A 27,419-nucleotide genomic window follows, 5' to 3' on the forward strand; every position below is an offset into this window, starting at 1 on the left:
ATTGCTACTTGCGAAACTTAAGGTCTCGTAATTTCAAGTCCATTCCTGTACTGTCCGACCTTGGCTCGGTTGTTCCTTCCATCGCGAGTAATGCATATTGTTTTCTTGCCAACACAACGCTTCCTCAGTCCAGCTGTCCTAGGGCAGATTCCTTGAACATCTGAAGAACAGTTTGACCAAACATGCGCGATCTGTTCTCCGATCTCTTCTGTCTTTGCAAGTTCTCGTTTGCGCGGATGAGAATAACGGCTTTTTCAATTTGGATGTCCTCGTGTCCATTCTCCCCACGGCGAAACAATGCTGGGAAAATGATGACAAGGAGCTCCCCCACCGGAGTATCATTTGGAAAAGAAGCAAATTTTGCTATAGGAATACGTTGATGGGTGCAGGCATCTTGCACGATGAATTGTTCCACGTGGTGCTTGCGTACGACCCGTTGAGGAAAGAATGCCTCGCCATACCATTCCCACCTGTATTGCGAGGGCGAGCTGGCCATCTTTGTCGCGAGACTTGTAGCTGGCTTCAAGATATCGTCCATTAACCTTTCCATTTTGCTGTTCCAATTGACGGTGTGTTCGAAGTCGAACCATAAAAAAACGTTGTACAAATCATCAATAATGTCCTTGCAATCCTCATTTACACCTTCTTCATACCGTTGACAAGCAACATAAGCCCTGATGGTGTTCGTTCTCCAAAGGCTTAAAATCTCGACGTCTATCAGCGTTACTGACTCTGACGGCCGTGCCTCATGCCGTCTCTCATGTTGCATACCTTTCTGGGACTGTAGTGATAACATTCCCGCATGGAGATCAGTTAAGAGCGCCTCATCCGATGCCAGCATCCCGGGGACTGAGGCCTTGAGCAGTCCTACCTCGAGACGGCAGAATACCATATGCATCATGATTTCAGACTGAACCCCAAAAAGCCCTTGCGGATAGCTGTTTATATCTCCAAGCAGATGAAGACGGCATTGGAAACCTTCCAACGCGCATCCCAATTGAGTGTCAAAGCCCTTGCAAATTTCCGGAAGTCCTTCAACCCAGTTGGAGAGGTTGTCCCGGATCTTGACGTACTCTTGCAGAACTGTGGTGTCGCTCAAGTCGCTCGACAGGGAGAATTTGAGGATCCTATCCTGACAGTCATGTAATTGTTCTTCTAATTTCTGGTTGCGTTGCTTCAATTTGGAGATCTCCTGTCGCATCGAACATATGGCGTCTCGTCTGTCAACAGAGACACTCCTGAGGGTGGATAGATCATGGCGTAGTGATTCTGTTAACTTCCCCACACGGTCATAGAGCCGCATCAAATTGTGTTCAGGTTGATCTTCTAAGACTTTATTCCTCAAGGTTTGGCTGTCGTTGACTGGTTCATTTTGACCTGTGCGGTTGACCTTTTCCTGAGAGTTCATCAGATATTGTGCAAAACAGAAAGGAAGTTGTCTATCTTCCCTTCAACCCATAATACCTACCTTCTCCATTCTTAATCGGTTCTTCCTAATTCGAAGAGAGTGACGATGGAATGAGATAAATGTTGTGTAAAGCGGAATGGAGGTAGAAAGTATGTTGCAAACTCAGAGACCCCGGTCCGCAAAGAGGTACTAAGTGATCTGATTGCTCCCACTCAGGGCTCATGGACTATGTATCCCAGTGAATGAGCTTCCCGTCTCTTGTGTTTACTAGGTAACACCGAAGTGAGAACCACAAGGTAGATATTTCCACTGCAGAGTTACCAAGTGCTCCTACTTATCTTACTGTCACCCTTCTTCCGCAAAGACCTTGAGCCAAATCATCACACTTTGGTTAGACCGTCCTGCCATAAGTACTACACGTTTTGCACCGATCAAACGAGCTACAAACATCGAAGAAATGGCCAGTTCTGCCAATAAGAGGACTATCGTCATCGCGGTGGATTTCGGTACCACTTACTCGGGGATAGCCTGGGGTCAAATGAGTAATGTGTGTCAAACACAGTGCCACCGTATTTGGGTCCATATTAATGATGCCTTTCCAGCCGGATACTCATTACATTATCAATCAATGGCCGCAGAATGCCTCTGACACATGTGATGGGCTAACCAGTGAAAAGGTTCCCAGCGAGGTCACCTATGAGTACACTAAGTCTGGAAAGAAATGTCTATGGGGATTCCAGATTATCGACAGCATGCCTCGGGTCCAATGGATCAAACTAGGCCTTGTTCCTGACCATAAGCTTGGGATAGGATCTCGATTGTCTACGACGTACAGCGACTGTCGTCGTATCCCAGTCCCTTATCATTCATCAGCAGAAGATGTTGTGATAGATTATCTCCGCTGCCTTCGTGAACATACTGTTAATATCTTGAAGCTGAAGCTTGGTAGTTCACTGGACAGTACGGGTCTTGAATTTGTCATCACAGTCCCAGCAATCTGGTCCGATAAAGCAAAAATGACCACAATGTCCTGCGCAGAAAAGGCAGGTTTTGGGGAAGCTTCCAAAGTACGCATAGTATCTGAGCCCGAAGCTGCTGCTATACATTCGCTTCGTGCTTCTAGTCCCCATGGACTGGAGGTCGGAGATACCATCGTTCTTTGTGACGCGGGAGGGGGCACGGTTGATCTTATCACGTTTACAATCATTGAGCTGTCACCTAATATGCGTCTGAAGGAGGAAGCACCTGGTACTGGATCTCTGTGTGGAAGCACCTTTCTCAACAGGCGCTTTGAAGAGATGTTAGACGACCGCCTCTCCTCCCTCCCTGGATGGGACAGGGATACACTGGACGAAGCAATGCATCGATTTGAAACTGTCGCCAAGAGAACCTTCAGTGGAAACGCAGACGATGACTTCATGTTCCCTGTTCCAGGTATAGCAGACAGCCAGGAAGTCGGAGTTCGTCGCGGCCGGTTCCGAGTTACTGGCCAAGAGATGCAGCAACTGTTTTTACCGATCTTACGAGACATTGAGGACCTTGTCCGAGAGCAGATCGAGACCTCTGTCGCTCAGGTAAAAGCAATCTTTTTAGTTGGAGGGTTTGGACAGAGTCCATTCCTTCGCACATATCTTCGCGACTGCTTCTCTCCGGAAGTCGAAGTGATAGCGCCAGTTGACGGTTGGACTGCTGTTGTCAGAGGCGCGTTGACAAAGACTCTTGGGGAGATTTCCGACACAGAGGTAAAAAATTTCGTCGATTCCCGCAAAGCAAGGGAAAACTATGGAATGATTTGTTCGACCGAATTCATTAGTAAAGTCCATGATGCAAAGAAGAAGTAAGTGGTGACTCTCCGCACAATCCGTTCCAGCATCCGTTTAGCATTCCTTTGGCCCTGTGGGCTAACGGTTCCAGATACTGGAACGCTAAAGAAGGGAAGTTCTACATTGACGTAATGTGTTGGTTTGTTTGCAAGGTATGGTCCGATACTCGAGCACACTTATGGTCTCTGATAACATGTTCAGGGGGACGATATCGAAGAAGCGAAGGCCATTGAGACTAGGTGGAGTCGTAGTCAACTTGTCGAAGAAGGCCCATTCAACTCAATCCGCGTCACACTCTACAAGCTTGATACGCCTATGGGTGAGAAGCCGCCTATGTACTTCAATCGTGGTGAGTGCTCTTGTTTAGCTGATATGGACGATTACGAGATATTGATCTGTTATTGCTAGACGTGAAGAAACATGCCACGTTGGAACCAACCCTCAGTCAAATCGAGAAGAGTCGTATCCCAACTTGCCGTGGTGCAGATGGCGAGCTCTACTACACAATTCTATTTCAGATTCATGCGGTGTACTACTCTGCCCACTGTGAATACACGCTCTGGTATGAAGACCACGAGTATGGAAGCGTCAAAGCTGACTACGTTTGAACGATGAGCCTTGCGCTCTTTCCTTTGGGTATTATTTCATGATCACGTTCAGTGGCCCGGGATAATCAATTTTTGCGAGAGCGTTACAAGTAACCGGAGAAGGGTTAGCCACCAAGGCAGAACACTGGAGTTGGGCGTTCTTACCTTGGTTGTTTTTTGCATTCGAGAATCAAGACATCATTTAAGCCATATCTCCAGCTAATATACCGTCTAGTATGTATCTAGAGCTAAGGAGGAAGAAAAGAAACCTGCTTGATAGTAGAAAGATGTTCGATGCATCCATACCACCCGTAGCACGCTATGTATCACGTGACCCAGGCACCAAAGCACCAGCCACAAATTTGCATGCGCCACAGGCCATTTGCCGCGCCGAACAAATCCACAACGGATCTTGCATCTTTCGCTGAAATCCAGAAATTCAGCAACAATCGGCGACATCATCAACCCCCCCATCACACACACAATGTCGAAGCTTGGAAAGTAAGCGGAAACTCCCCACCCCAAAATTTTCAGGGTCAAGAGGCGACCAAAAGAAGAAAAAAAGAAAGAAAATCTGACCGAGGCCTTTTTCAACTCATTTCCAGCCGCGCCGACTGGGCCGACGACGAGGAGTTCGACGACCCCTCCGCTCTCCCCCCGCAGCAGATTACGACCAACAAAGATGGCACGAAGACGATCGTCTCCTACCGATTCAACGACGAAGGCAAGAAGGTGAAGGTGACCCGCCGGATCAAAACGACCGTTGTGCGCGAACATGTCAACCCGCAGGTCGCGGAGCGGAGGTCCTGGGCCAAGTTCGGTCTGGAGAAGGGCAACGCGCCCGGACCTTCGTTCGATACGACCTCCGTGGGTGAGAACATTGTTTTCCGGCCCAGCGTCAACTGGAAGCTTCAGGCGGCCGAGGCGGAGAAGAATGGTGGCGAGAAGGGCAGTGTGAAGGATCAGCTGAAGGACAAGAAGGTCAAGTGTCGTATTTGCAGTGGCGAGCACTTTACTGCTCGTTGTCCCTTCAAGGATACTATGGCTCCTGTCGACGAGCCCACTGCTGGTGGTGAGGGCGGTGATGAGGATTCTCCGGCTGCTGGCGCTTTGGGTGCTGGTACTTCTAGCTATGTGCCTCCCCATCTGCGGAAGGGTGCTGCTGGTGGCGGAGAGAGAATGGCTGGCAAGTTTGAGAAGGATGATTTGGCGACTCTGAGAGTTACGAACGTGAGTTTTCCTATCCCCTGCCCTTGTCCTTGTCCTTGGTTTACGGTTCTGTGTTTTGCTATTTGCTGGTCTTCCCCGGAGGGGGAGGGTGGAGGGGTAAGAGGGACAGGGGATGCTAGTTTTGCCTCTCTCTCTCTCTTTCTCTTTACCTTTCCCTTGCCTGCTCTGCTTCCACTTCGCTCTTTAAACACTCCTATTGGTGTTGTTTGAGTGAAAGAGAGAGAAAGGAAGCAGCTTTTTCGGACAGGCACATGGATGTCATGCGAACAGCAATCAGCTTCCTTCACTTTCCTTGCTTCTATTGCATCCGCTTAAATGGACACATCACTAACTGACAACAAATCCAAACAGGTGAGCGAGTTGGCAGAAGAAGGAGAACTGCGGGATCTGTTCGAACGCTTCGGTCGTGTCACCAGAGTCTTCCTGGCCAGAGACAGAGAAACCCAGAGAGCCAAGGGCTTCGCTTTCATCAGCTTTGCGGATCGGAGCGATGCTGCACGTGCTTGCGAGAAGATGGATGGCTGTAAGTTATCACCTCATTTCCCCATTTTCGTCATATATTTGTTTTTTGTTTTTTCTATTGCCATCGTTGCAATGTCAGCCATCAGAATCACAACTAATATTTTCTCATCATCTAGTCGGTTACCGTCACCTTATCCTGCGCGTCGAATTCGCCAAGCGTGCCACTTAGATCTTTTCTCTCTCTCCAATTCTCAATTCCCATTTCTTTCCATCTTATTCTCCTCCTCCCTACTATTAACTTCTTTCGCTTTTTGCTTTTTTGATTCTTTTCCGTACGTATCATGACATGACACCCTTGGGTTCTTTTCGTCAGGCGGGGTTCTCCATCCAGACAGACACTTCCTATGGCTGAAGAAAAAAGATCTTCATCTCATCTCATCTATTGACTACTTTTCTTTGTACTGTATGATCCGATCGATAATGATGATTACTGGGGGAGGGAAAAAAAAAGGGCATCCCGATGATATGTGCCTGTGTCATATTCTTCTATTTGATACAAAGAAAAGCAGCGTGGTCTATTTTCCACTATTCTCTTCCGGTTCTATGTGTCTATCTGTCATGCTAAGTTGCAAGGCAAGCTTGCTTGCATTCTCCCTTTATCGTTTTTATTGTTCCGTGCATTGATCGATCAATCGCGGGGTGGAAGGAAGTACGTATTCTTAGATCGAGGGAGAGAAGAAGGTTTAAACCCAGAAACAAAAAGTCTATCAATTTTCAATTTTGGGGGAGTCACACTACGTAACGTAAAGTAGTCCAGTTAAGTAAAAGGCTTTCGGTCCTGCTTACTTTGGAATCCTTTAGTAGTTTGTTAGTAGTACCCGTCAAAGTTTCTAGGACGGGGAAAAGGAGGAACTGCTACTATTGGTTAACAATATTATTATTATTGGAGGGGGGTGTAATGCTCCGTAGTATGGTCCGTTTGGTATCGATAGCCCTGTTCCAGTTGGAGTCTACATATCTCAATAATATGGTAGATGTGTTTAAGAGCCTCCTGCTTTGGTTTCGTATGTGTCGTGTCGGTTTAGTTAGGTATGGTATTAGATCCTTGCTACTAAGATGACACGATGCGTAATCGCTGACAAGCTCATCTCTGATATGGGCGCGGTAAATGTGTCAGGAAGGCCTAGATTTTGAGCCACTTGCGTCGTGACAAGAAAGCAATTGACTGTGTGCTGATCAGGCTTTGCAGAGATGCGAAATGCATGGTGAATAACGGATCATGGATTTACAGATGTGCGGATTATCGAGCCAAATCTATGATCAGTGTGTAGACGGTGCGGGGGGTCCAACAGCTAGCTGGGTCTAGGGATGTCGGGAAGGCTGAGATACTGATCATAACAATCTCTCGAAGGGGAGCCTGTCTGTCTTGTGGTTCGGTAAAGATGGGAAGGCTGGCTGGCTGGTAGTGTGTTTGCATGGGCTTCGTCATGAGTGTCATCGGCAAGGCATCTCTGCATGTGTGTCTGTCCAGGGAAGAAAATCGACATAGCAAGCATTGCTCCAGCAGACGATTGCGGCCTTGTATGGAGAGAGAGCATGACCAGGCATGAGACCGATATCGAGCCGCCATGATCCCCCGGGCCTAGAGATGGCCCTCATCCCAACATACGAAGGAGATGCACGGGACTATTCAGAGCGTGGCGCCAGGTCAGTGGCTTCGCTATTCAATCAAATCAAAGCGAATTCGTGTAATTCTCGTTCACAGACCGGAGCATTCGCTGTTCGGAAGGATTGTGAATGGGTGCTGTGTCCAGATGGCTGGTTACATTGCATGAAAACGGGTATGGAACGGGAAGTTGTCAACAATGGTTTTGTGTATCGTTGGGGGGAGGAGGGAAGCACGTCTCCAGCAAGTCCTGAAACTAGCCTTTCTTGGCTCTGAGACAGACCCTCTGTCTTCATTCTGTGTGACTCGAAGAACGTACAGGACTGGCAGATGGGATATTTTCACTGCCCGCTCTGTATCCTCGTGCACTTGGACGTGCCAGTCCGTTGGCTGAAGCTCCCTCAACGTCACTATTGCCACTACCGCTCGATCAGGCATGACGGCCGCCCTTTCATCTCGTTCTCTTATGGCACATCGGATTCTATGACTGGTCCCATCGTCAGACTTCATGCAGGCATATGCCACACAGCCGCCGGCGACTTTCTCGGTTCTTTTCCTTTTTTTGTTGCTAGATTCTATTCGCACCGCTCTCCGTATGCTGCATACCAGGGGCATATTGCTAAGGCTGGGAACACGTCAGTTATGACCTAAGAAGAATATACAGCTTACCTGTCAAGCCCTGCCGCCACGGACTGGCAAAGGGGGTCGAGAAGGATAGGAAAATACGACGTCACTCCTCAGCGCATCCTAGCGCCACTCGCATCAATTTTTGGAATTGAGCTGTCCTATGCACTGACAATAGACACCAGCATAGATAGTTGATGGATCGACTGACTAATAGCCTGACAAGTTGTACAGGCGAGATGGTTGTGGTAGATGCGCCGGCTGGCGGGCGCATGCACAGAAAAGAATGTAGGCCTATCCGTAGTTATAGCGTGCTTTGTCGAATGATCAGATGAATATTGAGCTTGGTACCGAAGAGCGATATGGCTGGAATTAGCAATGAAAGCCCTTGTAGCTGACAAGCTGCAGAGCTACATCCATAATGCAGAGCATGACTGAGAGCCATCATCTTACTACACGCTCGGTGGCAAAACCAAAGAAAGCTATACCCACCAAGCAAAGGGTGCCTTACTATCAGACTACACCGGACCCTGCCTTCACATAGAATCCTAATTCAAAGCATTCAGAAGATCGTACAAGTGGCTGACCCAGAGCCTATGCAGACCGCATGCAATACTTTCGGGTCCGAGACTACAGCGAATTTAGCGCAAGTCGTCGGCTATGACACGCGTTGCAGTGATACTTGTGCACCCAATATAGTAGTTCATGGGAATATATTGGACCGCTTGTGCTTTGGCACGCCAAGAACGATGGTATTCATCAAAAATCTCATGTACCTGCACATTAGCAAAGGGCACGCGGTCGACCTCGTCGAGGCCATCTTCTCGAAGTGACGGTCTGTCGAGAATTATGTGAATGAATGGGCTCAGATGCAGAGTGAAAATCACAATTCGTCGGGCAGCTGAAGTTGGGGCACTAAAAGCCTGCCAAGCGTTCATTCAAACGCGAAAACATTAGGGGATCCCGGAAATTAAAGCCGATTGTTCTGGACTCTAGATGAGCTCAGCTGCCTAAATTGACATGACAACCGATGTGCGGACTATCTTGATGGTCCAAACCGTAATATCGGCCAGCTGCAGATGAAAGCATGTCATGGCTGTCCCTTTGCTCCATTATGGCTTATAAAGGTAATTATTCGACGGTCGTACAGGAGTGCCGTCCGCAGAGGGTATCAGCCACCAGCGCGGGTAGAAAATGTCAGCAGGTGAGGAGAAGATTGTGTCGCAGCTAGTATTGCTCCTGGATCACTGAAGATGTGAGTCAATCGGAAGTACTCCAGCTGCACAGAATGTTAGCACGGGCAGCCCTAGGACAGGTCCAATACATTCCCGGATAGGCTAGAAGCCACGGTCTTGAATGGGACCTTGTTCGAACTCTAATAGGGACGGGTTTCCGGACGGACGGGCCTCTCTCAACCAAGGAAAGACTGGTGCCAGTTGAGACAAAGGAAAAGAAATTAAAGAAGTTACTCACTATAGACATCGGGAGTGGAGAAGGGTCCCTTCGGAGTAGGACCTAGTAGGCTTACTTCCCACGAGTCACGGTAACTGTGTCTCCATAAGATGGCACCCTGTGATTCGCCAATCAGTCCCCACGGGCATTAGTAGTAGTGGTAGTGGACTCCAGAACAAGCTGTGAATGGCGGCCAAGACAGCAAGCAATAAACTTTTGCTATTGTGTAGGCGGCCATCGTGGAGGGCATAGACGGCAGGGAGAAGACTAATCACCCATGACCGAGGACCGTTGCCTAAACAAGGTTTGCTGGCGGTCCCAACGGCAAGCCTACTAGTCAGTTGAATGCCATAGACAATAAAAAATTGGATGGAGGAGGAGGTGGATGAGGAGACAAGGACAGGGACGATAACGGGGTGGATGGTCGAACACTCAATTGTTGTAAGAAGAAGGTCCATGCAGGTATGCCGCTATACTCTTCGGGGGAGACCCCATGCGGGGCACGTGCCTTCGGTCGGCTTGGGTTTAGCGTCACGATGCGGATCCCGATTCAATGTTTTGGTGTGTCCGCCGAACCAGGCGCACAAAATTCAAAGGGGAAAGAATAAGCAGGGAAAACAAGCACTCAACAAACAAATTACTTTAGATGTTTACCATCTAGGGGGACTCATTGCCATGCCTGTCTATTTTCTGTTCTCGGTATCCCAAGAAAATGGTCGTCCCTTCTGCCGGAATCACCATCACCTCATCCATCATGACCGATCAGCACTGTCCTCTCTAGGATGAAATCTGGATCTCATGGGTCTCTGACGCCCTACCCTTGGACCTCATCCTCCCGACAGTCTCCATTCAACGGGCTAATGGGGCTTACCCTGGCTTGAAATGCAACCTCCGTCTCTAGGCCCCCCCCCCCTGGTTCAAGGTTACTATGGGATTCGCGCCGCATCCCGCGGACACATCCTGCACGACATTCGCCCTCCCTCCATTAGGGACTCCATACCCTTATACAGGCCTCCAACAACTGGCTCTCAAATAAAACCCCAGTACTGGTTCTCCACCAATTATACACCCTTGGCTACTTTTTTCAGCACGGTGCATATCACATCTCAACCAACTAGCTTCCTGCAAGCCTGGGTGATCATGCAGCCACATAATAATCCTTCACCGGATAAGGAAAAGAAGCCAGAAAATATGATGAAAAAGGAAAAGGGGAAAAAAAAAATAAAACTAATCATTTAAGGAAAGAAAAAGAAAGGAAGAGTGAGAGAAGATACGTACGCTCACCCCCACTGGCTGGGATACTAGAGACCACTGTATCTACTATGTATTTTTTCCCGCTTCAGGTTCGGCGGTCTCCTGTACCCTCTCACCAATCAGGGCATCTCCTCGATTCTGGAAAATTAATGCCGTGTGCTCCGTACAGCAAAGGTTACTTCCTCCGTACTGGTCAAGGGTGGTATGACTGGAAGAAGGTATCATTGTTGCTGGAGCATACTCGCTAACTATTACCAGTACAGCCAAAAGTTTCAACCGATTAGTGTGTATGAGGCGGGCCATGACTACACACTGCTCTTTGTATCGGCTGCATTTCGGATTCGAATTGTTTCCAAATCGTTCAAACCCATGTCGGTGAGTGAACAAAACCACCACAAGGTAATGAGAAAAAGAAAAATAGAGTTGAATTAATTTTTATTTCTTTAAAAAAGGAGGGAAAACAAACATTAATAAAATAAAACAACCGTTGGATCGAACATGTCGATCGCCTGATCTCTCATTCATGCAAGAGCTACTGCTGCTCGTGCCTCAAGCACCCGAGATCCTCTTGAGAACATCCAAGGCCGGAGCTCATGCCTAGAACATGGATTCTTTTTTTGGGTCCACAGGCCCCTGTCTGGGACTGTACAATATTTTTACGGAGTACATCAACCGTTCGTCAATGGCCTCGAAAGCTATTGGTTGTCTGCATCTGCCCAAGCTCAGTAGTTATCAACAGTCTCCATCATGCGACTGGGGTCTGCACGATTCCCGGAGTGATGATCGTCGCTACTTATCCATTCTAGCACCATTCTAATTTGTTTTGCTGCACTTTGCCGTTCGCCGGGTGTTCACACTAAGGACAGCTGACTTTGCCGGTGATGTTCTGTATGGAGTATGGACAATTCACCAATCACGCCGCCAGTTGAACCATGTCCCAGTTGGTCTCCATTCTGCTCTTGAGTTTGTGCAGCCTTGAAATCTGCCTAGACGTGGGCCATGGGGATGTAACATGGATTTCAACGAATGCCGTGTCTCTCCAACGGTTTCGACAGGGTCCAAAACTCTTTTTTATCCCTTTCGCGCGCCATTTTAGTTGATACACCCATTATCAGCCAGGAAGGCAGTTGCTCACCCCCAGCCATGAAAATATTTTTATCCTTTTTAGAGAAAAAAAAATGAATGAGAAAAGAAGAAGAAGAAATAAAAAAAAAAAGGAAAATAAATTAAAAAGCGCGAAACATATTCTTCTGGGAATTGAACGGGGGGGGAGGGGGAGTGCGCCGAGGGGACGAAAGAGGAAAACGGAAGAAAAACAAAAGAGCGCCTTTTCTATTCGCGCAAGCGTATCCCAAAGGCAGTACGCATTGTAGTCCGTTTCTTTTCTTTTTCTTCTGTTCAGTCATGGCTCGGAGACAACAAATGTCTTTGACCTGGCCTCGACTAAACTCAACAGCAAACTCGTGGCGAAAGTGGTATTTGCTTTCAAGCTTAAATTGGCAACCTGAAGCTCCCAGGGCTGGTGCACAACGAGCTTCTGCAGACATTTCCGCCGCATCTTACCAGGATCGCTCATTGGTTGCCGTAAAGGGGCCAGGCTAGGTAGACAGCGGAGAAAGTGGGCGTCGTGTTGGTGTGGACAGGAGAAAATACCATGACATGAAGGAAGTGGTTTTTCATCCAACACCGGGAAACAGATATCAAGCGACCAGATCCCTCGACTGTCCGTCCAGGACATTTTTACCAGTCAACTACTCGATCTGCAGGGCGGCTAACAGGCTTCTGCGACCCAATTCTCCCTCTTCTTTGTCAAGATTCCTAAATAATCCACCGAGAGGCCAAATTGGAGCCCTGAACCCAACAGTTCTCTCCTTGACGTGGGCAGGCGGAACAATTGGGACAACCGATATACTTACATATAGGGTTGCATCTCAGAATCGAAAGCTGCAGTGATAGATGCAAAATAAACCTTCCTCACACTTGACTCAACTTGCTCATCATCTGCCAATTGATACATGTGAGTCTAATCTCCTTTTTTTTTTTAAAATAGAATTCAGGCTTCTGCACCAACAATCACTATGGCACATGCGTCACTATCTTCTCCCTGTCCTTGTCTCGCTCCTGATCCCATTCACATTCATCGCTTCTGTTCTTCTATTTGTGCCTTGTTGGGCGCCCATCTCCATCACCATTCCCTTGTTTGAAATGCTTCAGCTACCACTTGATATCTCAATGGTTCTTGTCTTGAACCGTACCTCTTTTGTTCACTTAAGCCCCTTACCACCGATTACTGCACCGTGGTGTCGGTAAGCTTATTCATTGACCACATTCGCTACTTTCTGCCTTCCATTGTAAGATTTACCTAGCAAGCCGCTGAGAGATCTTCTTCGTCAAGGCTGGCGTGGCGAACATGGAACGCTGAGAAACAAAACTTATTTCTTGGTTGCTTGCTATGTTTCCCCTTTTCTCCTATGTTCTATTATATCTCATCTTTTGTTCGGTCTTTTCTACTCTCCCGTGGACTTGTCCCGTCAACCCCTCTCCATCGTCCCCTTTCCCATGAGCATGCCATTCACCTTATCGGAACTGAATACCTGATCAGCCATAATAGCATCGAAGCATAAGTACTTCATGCACTCCTGAACCTTTGTCGTCCTTTGGGGAATTTGAAAAGGTCCATGATCACCTGTGTTGGTTTACTTTCAACATTCACTTGAGTCACTGACGGTGTTATAGGATCGCGTTGCTATACCAGGGATCTCACTATTTCTAATACCTCCGAATAAGAGCGATAGTGTATGTCGAGCCGCGCGGTTGGAAGCCCAACCAAATTCCTCACTAATACATTTCGCTAGCCATCGCCTTTTCAACTTCTAGCATACCCCTGTTGGGCGCCGCCGAAGCCTAGCGCTTGCCGGACGTACTTTTAGTGCTTTAGTTTGCGTTGATTTCAAGGGCCCCAGGCGCGAATCGGTCTCCTGCGTCGAGCTTGCTAAGCCAAGATACCCTGGTTTTACTGATCTTACCTTGCCTCTAAGGATAGTTTGAACGGCAGCGTGCTAGTTGACGTTGACTGTCCCAGGTTCGCAAATGAATCATTGTAAGTGTGCTCTTTTCTTTTTACTACTGTTGGGAACGGGGTTTTGTCACGGGTATGGTTTTCTTTATTACCGCCAATATTTCCAAGATATGATCTGAGGAGCGGGCTTTGCACTCGTGACCCAAGTGCGATTTGCTTCTGACAGGCGATCTACATCCGGGGTGACGTTCATTTCTTCCTTGTCGCATCTCAAGCTCTTCTATTCGGTTACACCATTTCAGGCGCTCCGATTCTCTGGTATTAGAATGACATCAGGAAAATACTATTTCCTTGGTCGACAGGGATGGGGGTTCCCTATTTCATACCGGGCTGATCAGATAATTTGGGTCCTTTCTGTTTCGTTCTTTTCGGCTTCCTTTTCCCTTCACCTTGTCCCCGATGGGTTCATACTATATTCTCGTTCTCCATCTTTTTCTCTGTTCCCTAGCATTGCGCTGTGAATCTACTCGCTACCGAATGGGTTCTGGCAATGCGTTCTAATCATGAGCTCTTTCTTAGCAACGCTCGTTCAAAGCACCTTTCCACTGGACGGACCGATAAACACCGACGGGGACTATACAGGAACATCACGACCATTTTCGAGTTCGACAGGCTTTTCCATGGATGAGGATGAGAATACCCGAAGGGGCGGTGCTGTTGGCCACCCGCTGGCGCAGCCAGTCTCAATACCAGCTACCAACGGCCTGCGATACAACACACAACAGCCTGCGATGCAGGAGGTACCGTAAGTTGTCTTTCAATTCGGACTGCCCTTGTGCTCCACTTGGCCCGCTTGCAGCCACTAGTCACAGCTTCTCCCTTCTAGTCCGAACAACCTGATGAATAGTTGGCCCAACGTCCTCGATTGATTTATTATTCTTTATTATTATTATTGCTGCTGCTGCTGCTGCTATTATTTTTATTATTACTATACCTGTTATTGTTACCATTTCCTTTTTCTATTTTATTTTTTCTTTTTATCCCCATCTGCCTGTCCCCCCCCCCTACCCTTAATTATTATCAACATGATTTTGTCGTGTGCTGTTGATGATAATGGTGATGATGATGGCAATCTTGATTGTTTCTGAATATTTCAAATTTACTTGCTTTAGCCCCGAGGTTGTTAATTCATTCTGCTTTTCTTTTCCCGTTTATTTTATTTTATTTTATTTTTTTTTTTTTCTGTTTCCCTTTTTCCTTTCCTTTTTTCTTTTTCCTTTTTTGTTTTCTTTTTCATTTGAGCGCCTATTTCTCGTTATCCATTTTTGTCATTGCTCCCTTCTTTCTTTTTCAAAATTTATTTTACTCAACTTCCCTATCCTTTTATGTCAAAGTGTTGTCCTTAATGGTCTATACCAAACTGCTGCTTGCATGCGTCTATCCTGCTGCTCCCTGGTCGCATTACCGAACCTTTAGCATACCCTCACGCAAATGATGGCCACACAACTCGTCGCTGGTTCATTTATACATGCTGTATGGTCGTGATGCGTTGGGATCCAAGCGTTCTATATCTTGTGTTTCTTCTGCTGTCATTTTCGACGGTTATCTTTGGCAGTAACCCAGCAGATGCAACAATTTACTGACCCGGGTCCGCACTTCTAGCTTTCCGACATCTCCTACCTCCATTCTCATGAGCCCTACTGACACATGCTCTGGTTCGTCTCCCATTCCCTCTCGTCTTACCCATAATAGGCTAACATGCGCCCTCCATCAATATGATGCGGTGCTGTGCAGAAACATTCTCTCCTTCGCCCAACTCACTGTATACGCATTCTTCAGGAATGTCATACGATAGAATGTCCGATTACAGATCCCATCGGGTGCCCCCACTGTAAGTCTGTCTCGATCTTTGATCCTTTGTTGACATGCACCGATTGATAAGAAAACTTTGGGACCTGTACAGCCAGCCGCCCGCCAACATGTCTCCCAGCCTGCAATCGCAAGGCACAACCGTCCCCGGAAGTACCTCTATCCTGGGGAGAAATGATGGGTATCCAGGAGCGTACACTCTCCATCGAGGACCATTTCAAGGACCTCTGGCAGGCCTGGGGGAAATCAACAGGATGGCAGGTTTCGGGACAACCCCTAGAGGGGTTATCGAGAGCACTATGGATCGACCTCCGAATGTGTATATTGGTTCTGGCAGTATGTTTGTGGATACAGTCCAACAACGAATGCCACAGCCGGTTGCCGATGCTCCCCCGTTCGGCGAAACTATGGTGATTCAACCGGTCGTCTCCGGGGCCCAAACCATCAATCCTGAGATACAAGCCAAGATACATAAAGGTTTCTTCCAGGTCGATGACAAGTGGACGTGCTACAGACGCAACTACTTCTCAGTCTCGTGTTCGTTCACATTGCAGCCGTGGTCAAACGCTCCACTGTACGTGAAAGTATCAGAGCACGGGCCAGAACGCATCACAAGATTTGCCATGTCTATTTCCGCGGTAGTGAACCAGCAGGTCGGGGAAGTTCGAGAATTGGTTCAGCACACGCCAAAACGGGATAAACAATCGGAAAGGAAACCGGGTAAGGTCGTATTGCAGCCCTCTCATCCTACGCCCTTGGTTCTGGGCCATGGAGCGTCACCCAACAGCAGTCAACATGGGTTTTCGTTAGCCTCGCAGTCGGCTGGCTTATCGCTAGATTACAGCACCTATCCCGGAGCGGGTCAAGCTTCACAGCCACCAACACAGCACACGTTCGAGCGGATTCAGTTTCAGAAGGCGACGGCGAACAATGGAAAACGGCGAGCCCAACAGCAATACTATAACCTAGTTGTGGAACTCTATGCTGAGATCGCCAGTTCTGTTCCAGGAACCGATGCCCAATGGATCAGGATCGCCAGGCGACTTTCGCATCCCATGGTAGTCCGAGGCCGCTCTCCGGGCCATTACAAAGACGGCCGCCGTGATAGTTCGACAAGCATGGGCCCCGATGGAGGGAGTGGTGGCTCCGGCGATGGAAGTGGAGGGGCTGTCCTACCTCCAGGATTAGGCCCAGGTGCACGGTCTAACTTGGCCCTCATGCCGTACGACTCTTCTCAGCGCGGTGGGCCACATTACGGTCGAACAGATTACCATCAAATGACCGCGCCAGACCAGTCACCGCTCAGTGAGAGTCCGCACATATCGTCATCCTCGTCATCGGCGTTTGATATTGGGCTCCTGAGTGACAACACCATGGATCCCATGGACTCGATGAAAAGCTCGTCTAGCATGGATACCTATCAGGACTCTAACTACAGCGTTATGAACAACCGAAAGCCAGCAAGCCATTTCCGCCATCAACCGCCTCCTTTTGAATACGATTCCATATCCAAAAGCAGCGAAGAGACTGGCCATGCCTTTCCCCAGCCGTATGAGTCGATGGTATCTCTGGTGACGAATAATGACCAGCATGAACCTCCGCAATACCTGAAACATGCTCCTCGGCTCGCTTCTCACATGCCCCAGCACTCTAGTAGTGGTGGCTTTGACCCCGTCTATTCGATTCGCACCCATGATGGTAGCTCCTATGGTCGATTTTCCAACTCCCAGAGTCTGTGCGCTTAGCAGGCCTCTGGTATTCTCTCTTCCACCTCCATCCTTGCAAATCCTCAATGCACTTTTTCTCTTGTGTGTGTGTGTCCGTCGTTGTTCTTTTTTTTTTTTTTTTATTTCTCCTTCACTCACGTTTACGTTCTTTAGTTTTTATTATCTTTATGTCATATCTTCTATTTCCCTATATCATCCTATTCTCCTATCTCCTCAATTTCCTATTGCTTTTTCCCTACGTTTCTTCTTCTCGATCAATGCTTTTCGAAACCTTTCGTTTTTCCTCGATTCACCTTTTTATGAAGCCGAAAAGACCTGCCACCCGATGAAATTCTTCTTTCTGTCCTGAGTGCCTGACCCTACGTTTGCCGCATTGTGTTGGTTGCTCTCGACGGACATCGGATGATTAATGTGCGCCTATAGACTGCGAAGCTGAGCTGACTTGCCCTCTCTCCCATGTTGAAAGAAAGTTGAAATTGCATTACCCTGGTGATAACCCCCCTTTTGGGATCCTTGTGCACCAGGCCTTGTTTCATTCCCTTTGCTTTTCCTTCGCCCCACTTTTTTTCTTTCTTGTTCCCAGCCTGTCAATTTCTACCCCCTTCCCCCTCCCCTATTGATGCTGCCTCTGGAAGGACCAAAGGGATGATGCATTGCTTCCATTCCCCGTTTACAACCGACGGGGCCGAAACGTCCGAGTTTCTACATGTAGACGAGACTTGAATTTCCTTCTTTTCCCAGAAAGTGAAAGAAAATACATAAATACCATTTATTTACCGTTATTTTATTTTGGATTAAGCAATAATTTTGATGCTAAAACAAACAACCCCAAAGAAAATGTTTTAGAGATGAAGACCGACAGAGAGGCTGAACTTCTCAAAGGGGAAACTTTCATGACCATTCGAGAAAACCAAACCGTACGACCGATAGGAGGGATCCAAGAGAGAATAATTCCCATGCAAGACCCCCAGCGCTGCCAGGGAGAGAAAAGGATTATAGTTCGTCGGGCGGTGGTAATAATTGGTGACTGCCGGGGTAGAATTTTCTCCGATATGCTGCCCTACTTGGCCCAGCCAGGTATGCCGCTGTCAGGTCAATCAATCTACTACTACTAACCCTGCTCGCTGCAGGCGGAATATGGATCCCATGCAAAGCAAAAAAGTAATATGGAAGGGTACGAAGAAGCCCAACGAAGCGGATCTCTCAGATCATTCCTGAATGGGAATTGATCATGCCGATAAAGTAGAATAATGATTTGATGAAAGAAGGAGGGAGGGAGGGGGGGAGGAATACCGGGTAAGGGACAACCGATTGAGATCCGAGACTTTACTTATGCAGTATGCCGTAATTGATAGATGATCGATAGTACCAAGGTAGTAGATGATCATCATCATGCTTCCAGCTCACAGCTGTGGCGAATTTCGTGGCAAACAAAAGGACATGTATTTATTATTTAGTATTTACTTACTGGAATGAGTGTTAAGGAAAGGATCGGAAGGGGGGTGTAATGATGCATGGGGAGGAGAGAGTGTTTGTGGGAGAGAGAGAGAGAGAGAGAGAGAACAAGCCAGCAATGACCCCGAGCCCGTCCGGATCTCAGGCCAGATGACGAGGGAAGATCGACCAAAGGACCGAAAGCCCCGTCCTTTTCATTTGTTCGTGCCGAGTCTGGCGGTCGGTCACCGGCAGCCATTGGGGGGAAGGGGTGATTCCCCGGCGGTACTAATTTGGTGGCAGACATGCCTAATAGGTACATACTACTAACTACTAGTCGTAGAAAGTACTAATTGGAAGTACTTAGTGGATGATTGCCGAGATGGAAAATCGATGGATGGGGGATCGATCGTTTAGTTTACGGTTAGTTTTAGTTTGGAATTTGAGTTTTACGTTTTTAGTTTCTAGTTTCTACTCCGTAGTTTACGGGGGATTCCTGGGGGTGGAGATATGACCATACGGTACAGGCGCGCTTGCCCGAAACCAAATCCACACCAACACACACTTACTTGCTCATACTCCAGAGACTCACATAACGTTACTCCTTCTGTACTTACTACTCCCTCCTCCCACATACGCCGCAAGACTCAGCAGGAATGAGATAAACCAGAGAATTAAGAGACTGCAATAACAGGTAACATGGAATCAGCGATGGAGAGAGGAAAGGGAAAGAAGATATGGCCAATCACCCCTTCTCCTTTTTCCCGCGGCTTTTCCTTTGTGGTCGATGTGCCGGGGGGAGAATGGGATCCTTTTTCCGCCTCACCGGCACTATCCTGACCGGCTGTTTGTCTTTGTCGCTACTTCCCACTAGACAGCAGACGACAAACATGCTCCTGCTTTTGACTACTGCCTAGTCACAAACTAACTAACCATCCATCGATCTATTAGATGTGCTCCCTATTGACTTGCTAGCTGGGTAGCCAGTTCACCCACTATACATGACTACAGCACGCAAAGGTGGACCCCGGGGAGTGTTAAGTAATTGTCCGTGAGCGTGGTTCTTCCTGCGAACATCAGTCACTCTTTACCTTAACATTTCATCCATGTCTCTCTGTTGCTTCTTGCCTCTTTCCTTGAGCTTCATAACGTCGACCCCCCACGTCAGAAGTCCTTGGTCCTTCCATGGCTGCAGGTGACGGCACTCGAGCGACGTCAAAAGGAAGATGCAACTAATGCGACGATCATCCCACCAATGCGTTCCATGATCGACCGGGCATACATTAGGCCGCTGATTTAATCTCGTTAGTGAGCGTGCATACCTCTCTCCCCTTTTTAGCGCCCCCATCGATGCTTTCCATCACGGCGGCAAGTGTAACTAGCCTACTGGGCTCTATCCAGGATATCCAGCCTCCAAGCCTTCGAGTACACTCCTTCGCCATGCGGGTTGGTTGACCACTCCCTCCAGCGCTGACGGGCGCCTCTGTCTAGTTGAGCCACTCCTTCCAGACCCTTGGGCCTCTCGGCACGTTCCGGAGTCATCCTAAGCCGACTATTGTTTCCCTTTGGTCTGGTTATCAGCCTGCAAGAACTACAACCTCCATTATTATTCTCTCGGGCCCGACAAATTCTAATCTGCTGGTCCTTATCTCTCCCTCTCTCTCTCTCTCCCTCTCTTTTTTCTTTTTGAGTGATGCATCTGCATCCATCTCATCGGGAAAAAGAAACGCGAGAATCAATTAAACCATATTACACAACATGTCTCCTTCCGTCGACCATCAAGGCTCCATAAGCAGCAGCAGCAGCAGCCCCCACCCCCAACAGATTTCGGCAGCTTGGAAATGTTGTCCGTTCCAATAGGCTATGCAGAATCAAAGCAATGAAAGACCATCTCACACCAACTGGACACGCTTCACCTTCCCAGTGGATTCCAACCTCTGTAATGCCCGCAGGCGGGGCCCCGATGGCTACCAAATACTCAAGCATTGCTGAGGCAATATTGGCTTCCCTAGAATGGCCCACCATGCACGTCGTACAAGGGAGGGGGGGTGAATGACCCGGGCAAAATTGATGGGGCCCAAGCCTTGCAAGCCACAGACGGCCTGGTCATTCTGACCGACAGAAGTACGGTCTGGTAGAGGGCGGCCAACGAGAACGCCGCAATGTCCCTTTGGACAACTCTCCGGATCGTTGCGCAACCGTTGCATCCAATCTGCGTCAGTTTCACCGCACCAACCGTCAGCGCCCAATGCAATGTATGAAACTTGTCGACTTGCCCTTTCCAACGGCCACGGCTCCAGTCGCTGCGGCCCCTACTTTTTCCCACGGGCGAGTCGATGGGATGCAATCCGCCCCACCCATCTTCCTGGAGCAGTCGATGTCGCAAAATGGGGCCTTCGGAGTCTTGCATGCAATAGCCGAGCAGTATCTGAGTCAAATAGGGCCCCCATGTTCGTCTGTACGTCAAACGATCCTGGGTCGCTGATCTCACTCCGTTGGATTCTGCTCGGAACCTGAGACCATGGTCCCAATATTGATTTTGATCCCTGGAAAGAGAGTTCTACCAGCCATGCGGGCCCCCTGTTGAGTGCTGAAAAGGCTGTTTATCGTGTCAACATTGGTCTTCCATGGCCGACCCAACCCCCTTTACGAGCTGGTGAAGATTCTATCCCAGACAAACCCTTCGTCTTTCCGTAAATCATACCCTGTCACAGCACCCTGCGCTGAATTGCGTAGAGATTGTCTCATATCCTTTCTTTCGCCCTCTACTGGCTCATTTGCTTGCTTGCCTCAACCCTCAAGAAGCATTGGCTAACTGCCAGCACAGCTCTCTGGGTTCTTCATGGGCTCGTCAGCTAGATAGTCGCCTCAAGACTTCTCCCGACATTGCATGCATGAAAATTCTGTTCCACGAAACGGCCTCCGGATGTTGTGTCCCGCCAACAAACTTCTGACAAGGGCTAGACACGCAACAAGAAATGAGCACCCGCCCCCCTCCATTTCCTGCTGCAACTCGCCTAACTCTCCTTCTGACTCAAGTCCGCACCTATCTGCTTCTGCCTATTTTTATTCTGGCTTATTCCCGTCCCCAGCTTCAACTCGCAAGAACATGTGAATGTCGCCCATTGGTGTTTCAACGTAACCGGTCAAGGCGGCCTGCATCTGCGATAACCAAATGTTGGGCTGCTGACGTCTCAACCCAGAACCCCCCAACCTCACTGCTGTAGCCGATGGTACCCGCCTCCATGTGCATCACCTACTTTGCATCTTTCTCGACTCTCGATATCCGGACAGCTAGTTTCCGATCCAACTCCTCCTGCTCCTCCTTCGTAGGCGCCATACCCATAGCATTTTCCACTTGCGGCGAGACCCAAAGCCCAATCGACGCCCAGGCCATCACACCGATTCCGAACAGAGCTCTCGTTTTGGGCGAGAGGGACCGATATGAGCTGTGAGGTGCGTATTGCCCGGTCAGCGTAAAGGTATTTCCTTATTAGATTAGTGGCAAGATTACCCACCTCCAGAACGACATCCTTGTAGAAAAAGTGTAAGTACACGAGGGTAGAGTACGAGTGTTTTGAATGTAATTAGGCACCAGGTAAGTAAGGTAGTTAGTTAGTTTCACTTGTTCGTTCCAGTCCGGAAGGTTGCGAATTGAGCTTCTCCGGCAGTAACTTGGGAAATACGCACTAGTCTCGAAGCAGTTTAGTCTATTGGCACTCAATTCCGCCTTCCTAGGACGTTCCCCCCAGTCAATATAGCGCCAAGGAACCATCGCATTAATGAAATGATCTGTATCTTGTTTCCCCTCCTTAAGACACATCAGAAAGGAGATAGATTGATCTGACATATTCCCCATCACAAGATGCATGCACTACTACATGTATATCACTCACGATAGAATAAGATTTCGGCAAACAGACGTATATCATACTAGATCCTCTACCGAGTACGGAGTAGATCAATCAATCAATCAATTAATTCTACGGACTAGACACATAGTTATTCAAGTAACTAGTATTTACTAATTATTGTTGTTAGTCAGTAACTAGTTATTGGTCTCGAAATATATCATATACTCACTTCGATAATTCAGGAATCTATCTATTTCACCTATACAGGGATAAATAGAAAGTGATTTAATTGATTGATTGATGGATTGATTGATGGATTCATGCGTGCAGTAACTAGTTTGTTAGTTAGTTAATGATTCCTTCCTACGTAAAGTAATTACCTGATCAAGGATACTAACTACTCCATAGCTCTGTGAGATATTATCTAGCAATCTACCTATCCATCTATAGTATATCTATCTTGCGTTAAGATAGTATAATGAACTAGTACTGGTTAGTTTACAGTAACCTAACTAGATCCGAGGGACTTATTCTAGTATTATAGAATATGGGAGATTATATTACTAGAGGATAGTAACTATCTAGTAGACAGATAGTAGTACTATGTCATGGTAGAGTCGACTGCTATACTCTAGGATATCTTATCCTAACTTACTTTCAGTGACTAGTATTGCTGTTTAGTGAAGCTAATACAGGGACTAGTCATCTACTTGAGTACATTCAATAACTAGACTAGAGATGGTGTCTTGAAGATAAGGAAAGGGGTAGCAGTAGAGATAGGGTGGTAGAATACTGGTGCTAAGATACCTAAGGGATGGAGCTAGAACAAATCTATCCATTGACCACTTTATCTCTGTTTGAGCATTTTGTCTGCTCCGTATAGCTGTTACTACGTTACGAGTAACTTACGAACGAGACAGGCATAAGTCAGATTGATGAATTTTTATGGCATGGACACCAGGATGAGTATCACATCAAGCGTAAGCTAAGCTGAGACATACACAAAGAAAAGGAGAGAACATGATACATGTATATCATAGAACAGAAATCAAGAAGAAAACCGAATTAGCAGGATCAAAACACAATGCGAGCAGAACAGTTGCTGAGGGATATAGAGGATATACTATTAAAGCAGGCATGCGATATGCGGCTGACCGAGATGAGATGAGGTTTCGCTGTTGCGAAGGTAGTCAATTGGGGGTGTTTATTTCTTGCCGTAGGCACGGTCAATGTCCTCCTGGAAGTGGTTGAGGATCTTCTTGCGCTGGAGCTTTTGAGCGGCGGTCATATAGCCCTATGTAGAATGTTAGTATACCGTTCAATAGGAGCGGAGATAATTGGGATACTTACATTCTGAGGGGTCCATTCCTCGTCGGAGAGGACGACACCGTTGATGATCTCAATACCCCTCAGGCCACCGGCCTTACCGGCGGTCTGGAGCTGCTTGAGCACAATGGACTTCAGCTTCTCGTTGTGAACGAGAGACTCCAGAGAGTCACCCTCGATACCATTGTCGTTGGCCACCTTCTTCAACGTGGCTTCGACGGGAACAATGATAGCGACAGGCTTGTCCTGATCCTGGGCGGCGTAAACGCAGATGTTGCCGACCACGGGCGAAGAGCGATAGATGGACTCGAGCTTTTCCAGAGCGATGTATTCACCGTTGAGAGTCTTAACCAGGTTCTTCTTGCGATCGATGATCTTGAGGTGGCCATAGCTGTCGAACTCGCCAATGTCACCGGTCTTGAACCATCCATCATCGGTGAAGGCCTCCTTGGTCTCATCCTCGTTCTGCCAGTAGCTGCTGCTGACACTGCCGCCGCGAATGTAGATTTCTCCTTGAGGGGGAGTGTTCTTCGTAAAGTAGCCAGCATCGGGGAAGTCAACAAGCTTGACCTCGATAGAGGCGGGGATTTCACCGAGCGCGTCAGGGTTCCAGGCCATCGGGTCGTTCAGGGCACCCATGGCAGAGGTTTCGGTCAAACCGTAGCCGCTGATCATAGGGGCAACGGCCATCGACAGGAATTTTTGCGTATCCTTCGAGACCGGGCCACCACCGTTCATCATGATCCGTAAACGGCCACCAGTCGCTTCCTTGAGCTTGCGGAAGGCCACAGAGTCCAGGAACCAGGCTCCCATGTCAGCGCCGGGGAATCCAGCAGTCATGAGGAAGTTCTTGGCAGACATGGCACCCCAGAAAATGCTCTTGATGAGGAAGTTGTTCTTGTTCAGGTTGTTGAGCACACCCTTCTTCACGGACTCCCACACAGCCGGGACACCGACCAGGATGGTGGGCTTGAATTCGCGGATATCGCCCTTGCAATTACGCATGGAAGCATCAGACAAGGTGCGAGGGTTGCCGTAACCCATAGTACCACCCCAGAAGAGACAAAGGTTCTCGAACATGAATTCCAGAATGTGCGCTTGGGGGAGGTAGGTGAGGAGAGCATCCGAGGGACCAATGTAAGGGCCGACAATTTCGTGGATACCGGCAGCTATGAAAGAAGATTGGTCGTTAGCAGCGACTAGCCAAGAGCATCACGAGCCAGCAACTTACTCGCAGCGATAACGTTCGCATGCGTCAGAGAGACACCCTTCGGGGGACCGGTAGAACCAGAGGTGTACATGATACAGCAGAGGTCTTCAGGGGCCGGGGGAACGGGATCGACGGGGTTTTCTTCACCCAGCTTCCGCAGTTCCTCGAGACTCATGACGTTCAGGTAGTCATACTCGGACTTGAGACGGTCCAGATGTTCCTGCTTGGGCTCCTGGTCGGTGTTGTAGATGACGTGCTTGATAGACTTGACATCCTTCAGAACGTTGGCCACGGAGGGAATGAGAACAGGGTCGCAGAAAATGGCGGAACTGGAAGTTTGGACCAAAGAGTGCTTCAATCCCTCCTCACCCAAAGTATCATATGCGGTGACAATGGTCAGGGACTGAGATGCGGAACCTGTTGACAAGGATTGCGATTAGTTGCAGACCAATAAGCCGGGGTACGATGTTTGGGCACAAACCGTGTGACATGGCCAGCCAATGTGCACTGCGCGAAAAAGAGAAGAAGCAACGTCAGCATTCCTCACGGACACCGGTGAACCCCAACTGCATACTCACCTAGTTGCGCCGTAAAGGTGGATCTTGTCGGGCTTCTCCAAACCGAGCTTTCGCAACCCACAGCCGAGCTCAAGGGCCAGCTTCTCGTATTCGACGAAGCTCTTGTAGCTGTAGCCACTCATTTCAAAGTAGGTCCACTGCTTGTCGATCTCCTTCTCGACACCATCAACAATCTTCTTGACCTTCTTGTTCTCGACATGGGTCTTGATCAAGTGACGAGTTCCAACCGCCTTCGCATTGCCGTAAACGCGCGCGGAGCGGCGGAAGACATCGTAAGTGGTTCCGACATCCTCGGCCGGGCGTAGGATGAGGCCATCCTTGGCAGCGGGCAGTCGACGAGGGATGGTCTCGCCTTCAACTGGCTCGTATCCAGGGACCTCTACGGAGAACGGAGGCTTCTTGTACATGCGCGGTTGGATGCGAAGCTCCTGGAGCTCCTTCTTGGACATCGGCATCTTGGTAGGATAGGTGATCTAGACGGATGAAACGGGAGGCAGAATCTGTAGGAGACTTGTCTGTCCAACAAAGAACAGGGAGGAACCGTCTGGTGGTCAGTCGAAGTTGAGGAATCTAGGTTCGGTCTGATCGGATACGGCAGTGGAAAAAGCAACAGCAAAAGGAGGCGGGAACCCGAGGAAGAGGACGGATCGCAGAACTCAAAAGACTCACGGGAGTGTAGAACCACAACTGACGGACTCCAAATTGGAGGATGAGGTTGCAGGTGGATCCTTAGCAAGAAACACAAGGACCTTTTCCAAGGCGGGCGAGATTGCGGGGAGGAAACACGAGCGGCAGATGGTAAGGGACCCGAATGAGATGGGATAAAAGGAGAGAAAAAGAGAGGGGGGGATATAGGAAAAAGGGTGGAGAAGAGGAGGTAGCGGAGAGGAGAAGCAGCACCAGAAGAGGAGAAAGATGAAGCTGCAGATCGGGGATGAAGTCAGAGTATTTGTTGTGGCTGGACGGGAGGTCAAGGCGGTCCCTTAACTAACTAGTTAACTGGTTAAGTTGCTCTTTGGCTCTACGAAAAGCTCGGGCGTCTCGTCCGCCACCTCCGGCTGCGATGACGGATGAGAGTAGTTCCTTTGCGATCCTTCCCCTGCACATCGTGTTCCTTGGTTCTAATGTCTTTTATTTACTCTGCTACTATTCAGTCCCATCTGTCCGCTCTCGCAATGCGCTACAATGGTTGCAATGGTGACAACGACCTCCCTTGAGGCCACGACTGCTGTAATTAATTACTGGACTACTAGTACCTCCTCTAGGCTCATGCATCGTCTAGATCGGTCGGGACCTGAATGCAACCTCATAAGTACTAGTCGCGGTCCAGCACAGCCGACAGCTTCAAGGTTCTGACACACGGGGACCGGAGAGGATCATGGGGACAGGAACGGGGCCAGGTAGACAAGAACTATGAAGCTTGTCAAGCTGCCACGACATGACGAGTAAGCAGACTAGATCACTACCTATAGCCAAGGGAGATATATGAACTAATAGAATCCACACTCCAGAGGTTCCCGCCCTGATGACGGCATAAGAAGCCTGTAGAGTCGAAGAGATTCGCATTTCATGATTCAAGAAAGGATCGGAAAGTCTCGGTCGCGGGCTAAGCCCAGTTCCGCTTTTGTTGGGATTCCCACCGGTCACTAAGATTATTACTATAGCAGTAACTAGTAGATAATTATCTGGTAAGTACTCAGGCACCAGACAACAAGACCAAAGACTATTTTGTTAAAACCACTGCAGACACACTCCCACGATCTTTTGATCCTAATTATGCATCAAACCCCTTAGTGCAGTCGCAGCATACATGATGAACGTTAAGGATCTCTGCGGTGTGACTGAGACCCCTTCCCGCCAACCAATCAGACTGCCGGCCGTTACAATGCTGGAAAA

General features: G+C 48.5%; 11 protein-coding genes across 11 annotated transcripts; 6 read left to right on the plus strand and 5 right to left on the minus strand.

The window, feature by feature from the left end:
* Window positions 1-124: 124 nt before the first annotated feature.
* ASPBRDRAFT_30216 (uncharacterized protein) lies at window positions 125-1,477 on the minus strand (the record flags this gene model as incomplete). Its single annotated transcript, XM_067622745.1, has 2 exons — window positions 125-1,396; window positions 1,469-1,477. 2 exons carry the CDS (start codon window positions 1,475-1,477, stop codon window positions 125-127), a joined length of 1,281 nt encoding a protein of 426 aa, XP_067479078.1.
* A 388-nt stretch (window positions 1,478-1,865) lies between these two features.
* On the plus strand, window positions 1,866-3,929 carry ASPBRDRAFT_177574 (Hsp70 family protein; the record flags this gene model as incomplete). The annotated part of the gene is made up of 5 exons (XM_067619863.1): window positions 1,866-1,955; window positions 2,011-3,245; window positions 3,323-3,383; window positions 3,433-3,580; window positions 3,640-3,929. 5 exons carry the CDS (start codon window positions 1,866-1,868, stop codon window positions 3,837-3,839), a joined length of 1,734 nt encoding a protein of 577 aa, XP_067479079.1. The 3' UTR covers window positions 3,840-3,929.
* A 373-nt stretch (window positions 3,930-4,302) lies between these two features.
* Window positions 4,303-6,011, plus strand: tif35 (translation initiation factor eIF3 core subunit g; the record flags this gene model as incomplete). Its single annotated transcript, XM_067621793.1, has 4 exons — window positions 4,303-4,319; window positions 4,424-5,048; window positions 5,400-5,571; window positions 5,687-6,011. The coding sequence occupies 4 exons, from the start codon at window positions 4,303-4,305 to the stop codon at window positions 5,737-5,739; spliced, it is 867 nt and encodes a 288-aa protein (XP_067479080.1). The 3' UTR covers window positions 5,740-6,011.
* Window positions 6,012-7,375: 1,364 nt separating this feature from the next.
* On the plus strand, window positions 7,376-8,344 carry ASPBRDRAFT_125488 (uncharacterized protein; the record flags this gene model as incomplete). Its single annotated transcript, XM_067617794.1, has 3 exons — window positions 7,376-7,557; window positions 7,680-7,815; window positions 8,195-8,344. The coding sequence occupies 3 exons, from the start codon at window positions 7,376-7,378 to the stop codon at window positions 8,342-8,344; spliced, it is 468 nt and encodes a 155-aa protein (XP_067479081.1).
* A 2,187-nt stretch (window positions 8,345-10,531) lies between these two features.
* ASPBRDRAFT_578047 (uncharacterized protein) lies at window positions 10,532-10,950 on the minus strand. Its single transcript, XM_067627799.1, has one exon. The coding sequence runs from the start codon at window positions 10,807-10,809 to the stop codon at window positions 10,573-10,575; it is 237 nt and encodes a 78-aa protein (XP_067479082.1). The 5' UTR covers window positions 10,810-10,950; the 3' UTR covers window positions 10,532-10,572.
* A 238-nt stretch (window positions 10,951-11,188) lies between these two features.
* ASPBRDRAFT_55105 (uncharacterized protein) lies at window positions 11,189-12,459 on the plus strand (the record flags this gene model as incomplete). The annotated part of the gene is made up of 5 exons (XM_067627341.1): window positions 11,189-11,264; window positions 11,368-11,401; window positions 11,497-11,562; window positions 12,150-12,429; window positions 12,457-12,459. The coding sequence occupies 5 exons, from the start codon at window positions 11,189-11,191 to the stop codon at window positions 12,457-12,459; spliced, it is 459 nt and encodes a 152-aa protein (XP_067479083.1).
* Window positions 12,460-14,088: 1,629 nt separating this feature from the next.
* Window positions 14,089-15,380, plus strand: ASPBRDRAFT_55106 (uncharacterized protein; the record flags this gene model as incomplete). The annotated part of the gene is made up of 2 exons (XM_067627342.1): window positions 14,089-14,330; window positions 15,188-15,380. The coding sequence occupies 2 exons, from the start codon at window positions 14,089-14,091 to the stop codon at window positions 15,378-15,380; spliced, it is 435 nt and encodes a 144-aa protein (XP_067479084.1).
* ASPBRDRAFT_55107 (NDT80 / PhoG like DNA-binding family protein) lies at window positions 15,367-17,139 on the plus strand (the record flags this gene model as incomplete). The annotated part of the gene is made up of 2 exons (XM_067627343.1): window positions 15,367-15,416; window positions 15,489-17,139. The coding sequence occupies 2 exons, from the start codon at window positions 15,367-15,369 to the stop codon at window positions 17,137-17,139; spliced, it is 1,701 nt and encodes a 566-aa protein (XP_067479085.1).
* Window positions 17,140-20,111: 2,972 nt separating this feature from the next.
* On the minus strand, window positions 20,112-21,249 carry ASPBRDRAFT_578088 (uncharacterized protein). Its single transcript, XM_067627800.1, has one exon. It carries the CDS (start codon window positions 20,963-20,965, stop codon window positions 20,564-20,566), a length of 402 nt encoding a protein of 133 aa, XP_067479086.1. The 5' UTR covers window positions 20,966-21,249; the 3' UTR covers window positions 20,112-20,563.
* A 562-nt stretch (window positions 21,250-21,811) lies between these two features.
* ASPBRDRAFT_195980 (uncharacterized protein) lies at window positions 21,812-22,087 on the minus strand (the record flags this gene model as incomplete). The annotated part of the gene is made up of 2 exons (XM_067620924.1): window positions 21,812-22,004; window positions 22,074-22,087. 2 exons carry the CDS (start codon window positions 22,085-22,087, stop codon window positions 21,812-21,814), a joined length of 207 nt encoding a protein of 68 aa, XP_067479087.1.
* Window positions 22,088-23,365: 1,278 nt separating this feature from the next.
* faa4 (long-chain fatty acid-CoA ligase FAA1) lies at window positions 23,366-26,322 on the minus strand. The gene is made up of 6 exons (XM_067624949.1): window positions 26,193-26,322; window positions 25,524-26,038; window positions 25,427-25,452; window positions 24,967-25,362; window positions 23,760-24,904; window positions 23,366-23,703 (listed from the first exon to the last, which is right to left on the minus strand). Exons 2-6 carry the CDS (start codon window positions 25,976-25,978, stop codon window positions 23,614-23,616), a joined length of 2,112 nt encoding a protein of 703 aa, XP_067479088.1. The 5' UTR covers window positions 25,979-26,038; window positions 26,193-26,322; the 3' UTR covers window positions 23,366-23,613.
* Window positions 26,323-27,419: the final 1,097 nt, after the last annotated feature.

Source organism: Aspergillus brasiliensis, assembly GCF_001889945.1.
Source record: "Aspergillus brasiliensis CBS 101740 unplaced genomic scaffold ASPBRscaffold_6, whole genome shotgun sequence".
Lineage (NCBI taxonomy): Eukaryota > Fungi > Ascomycota > Eurotiomycetes > Eurotiales > Aspergillaceae > Aspergillus > Aspergillus brasiliensis.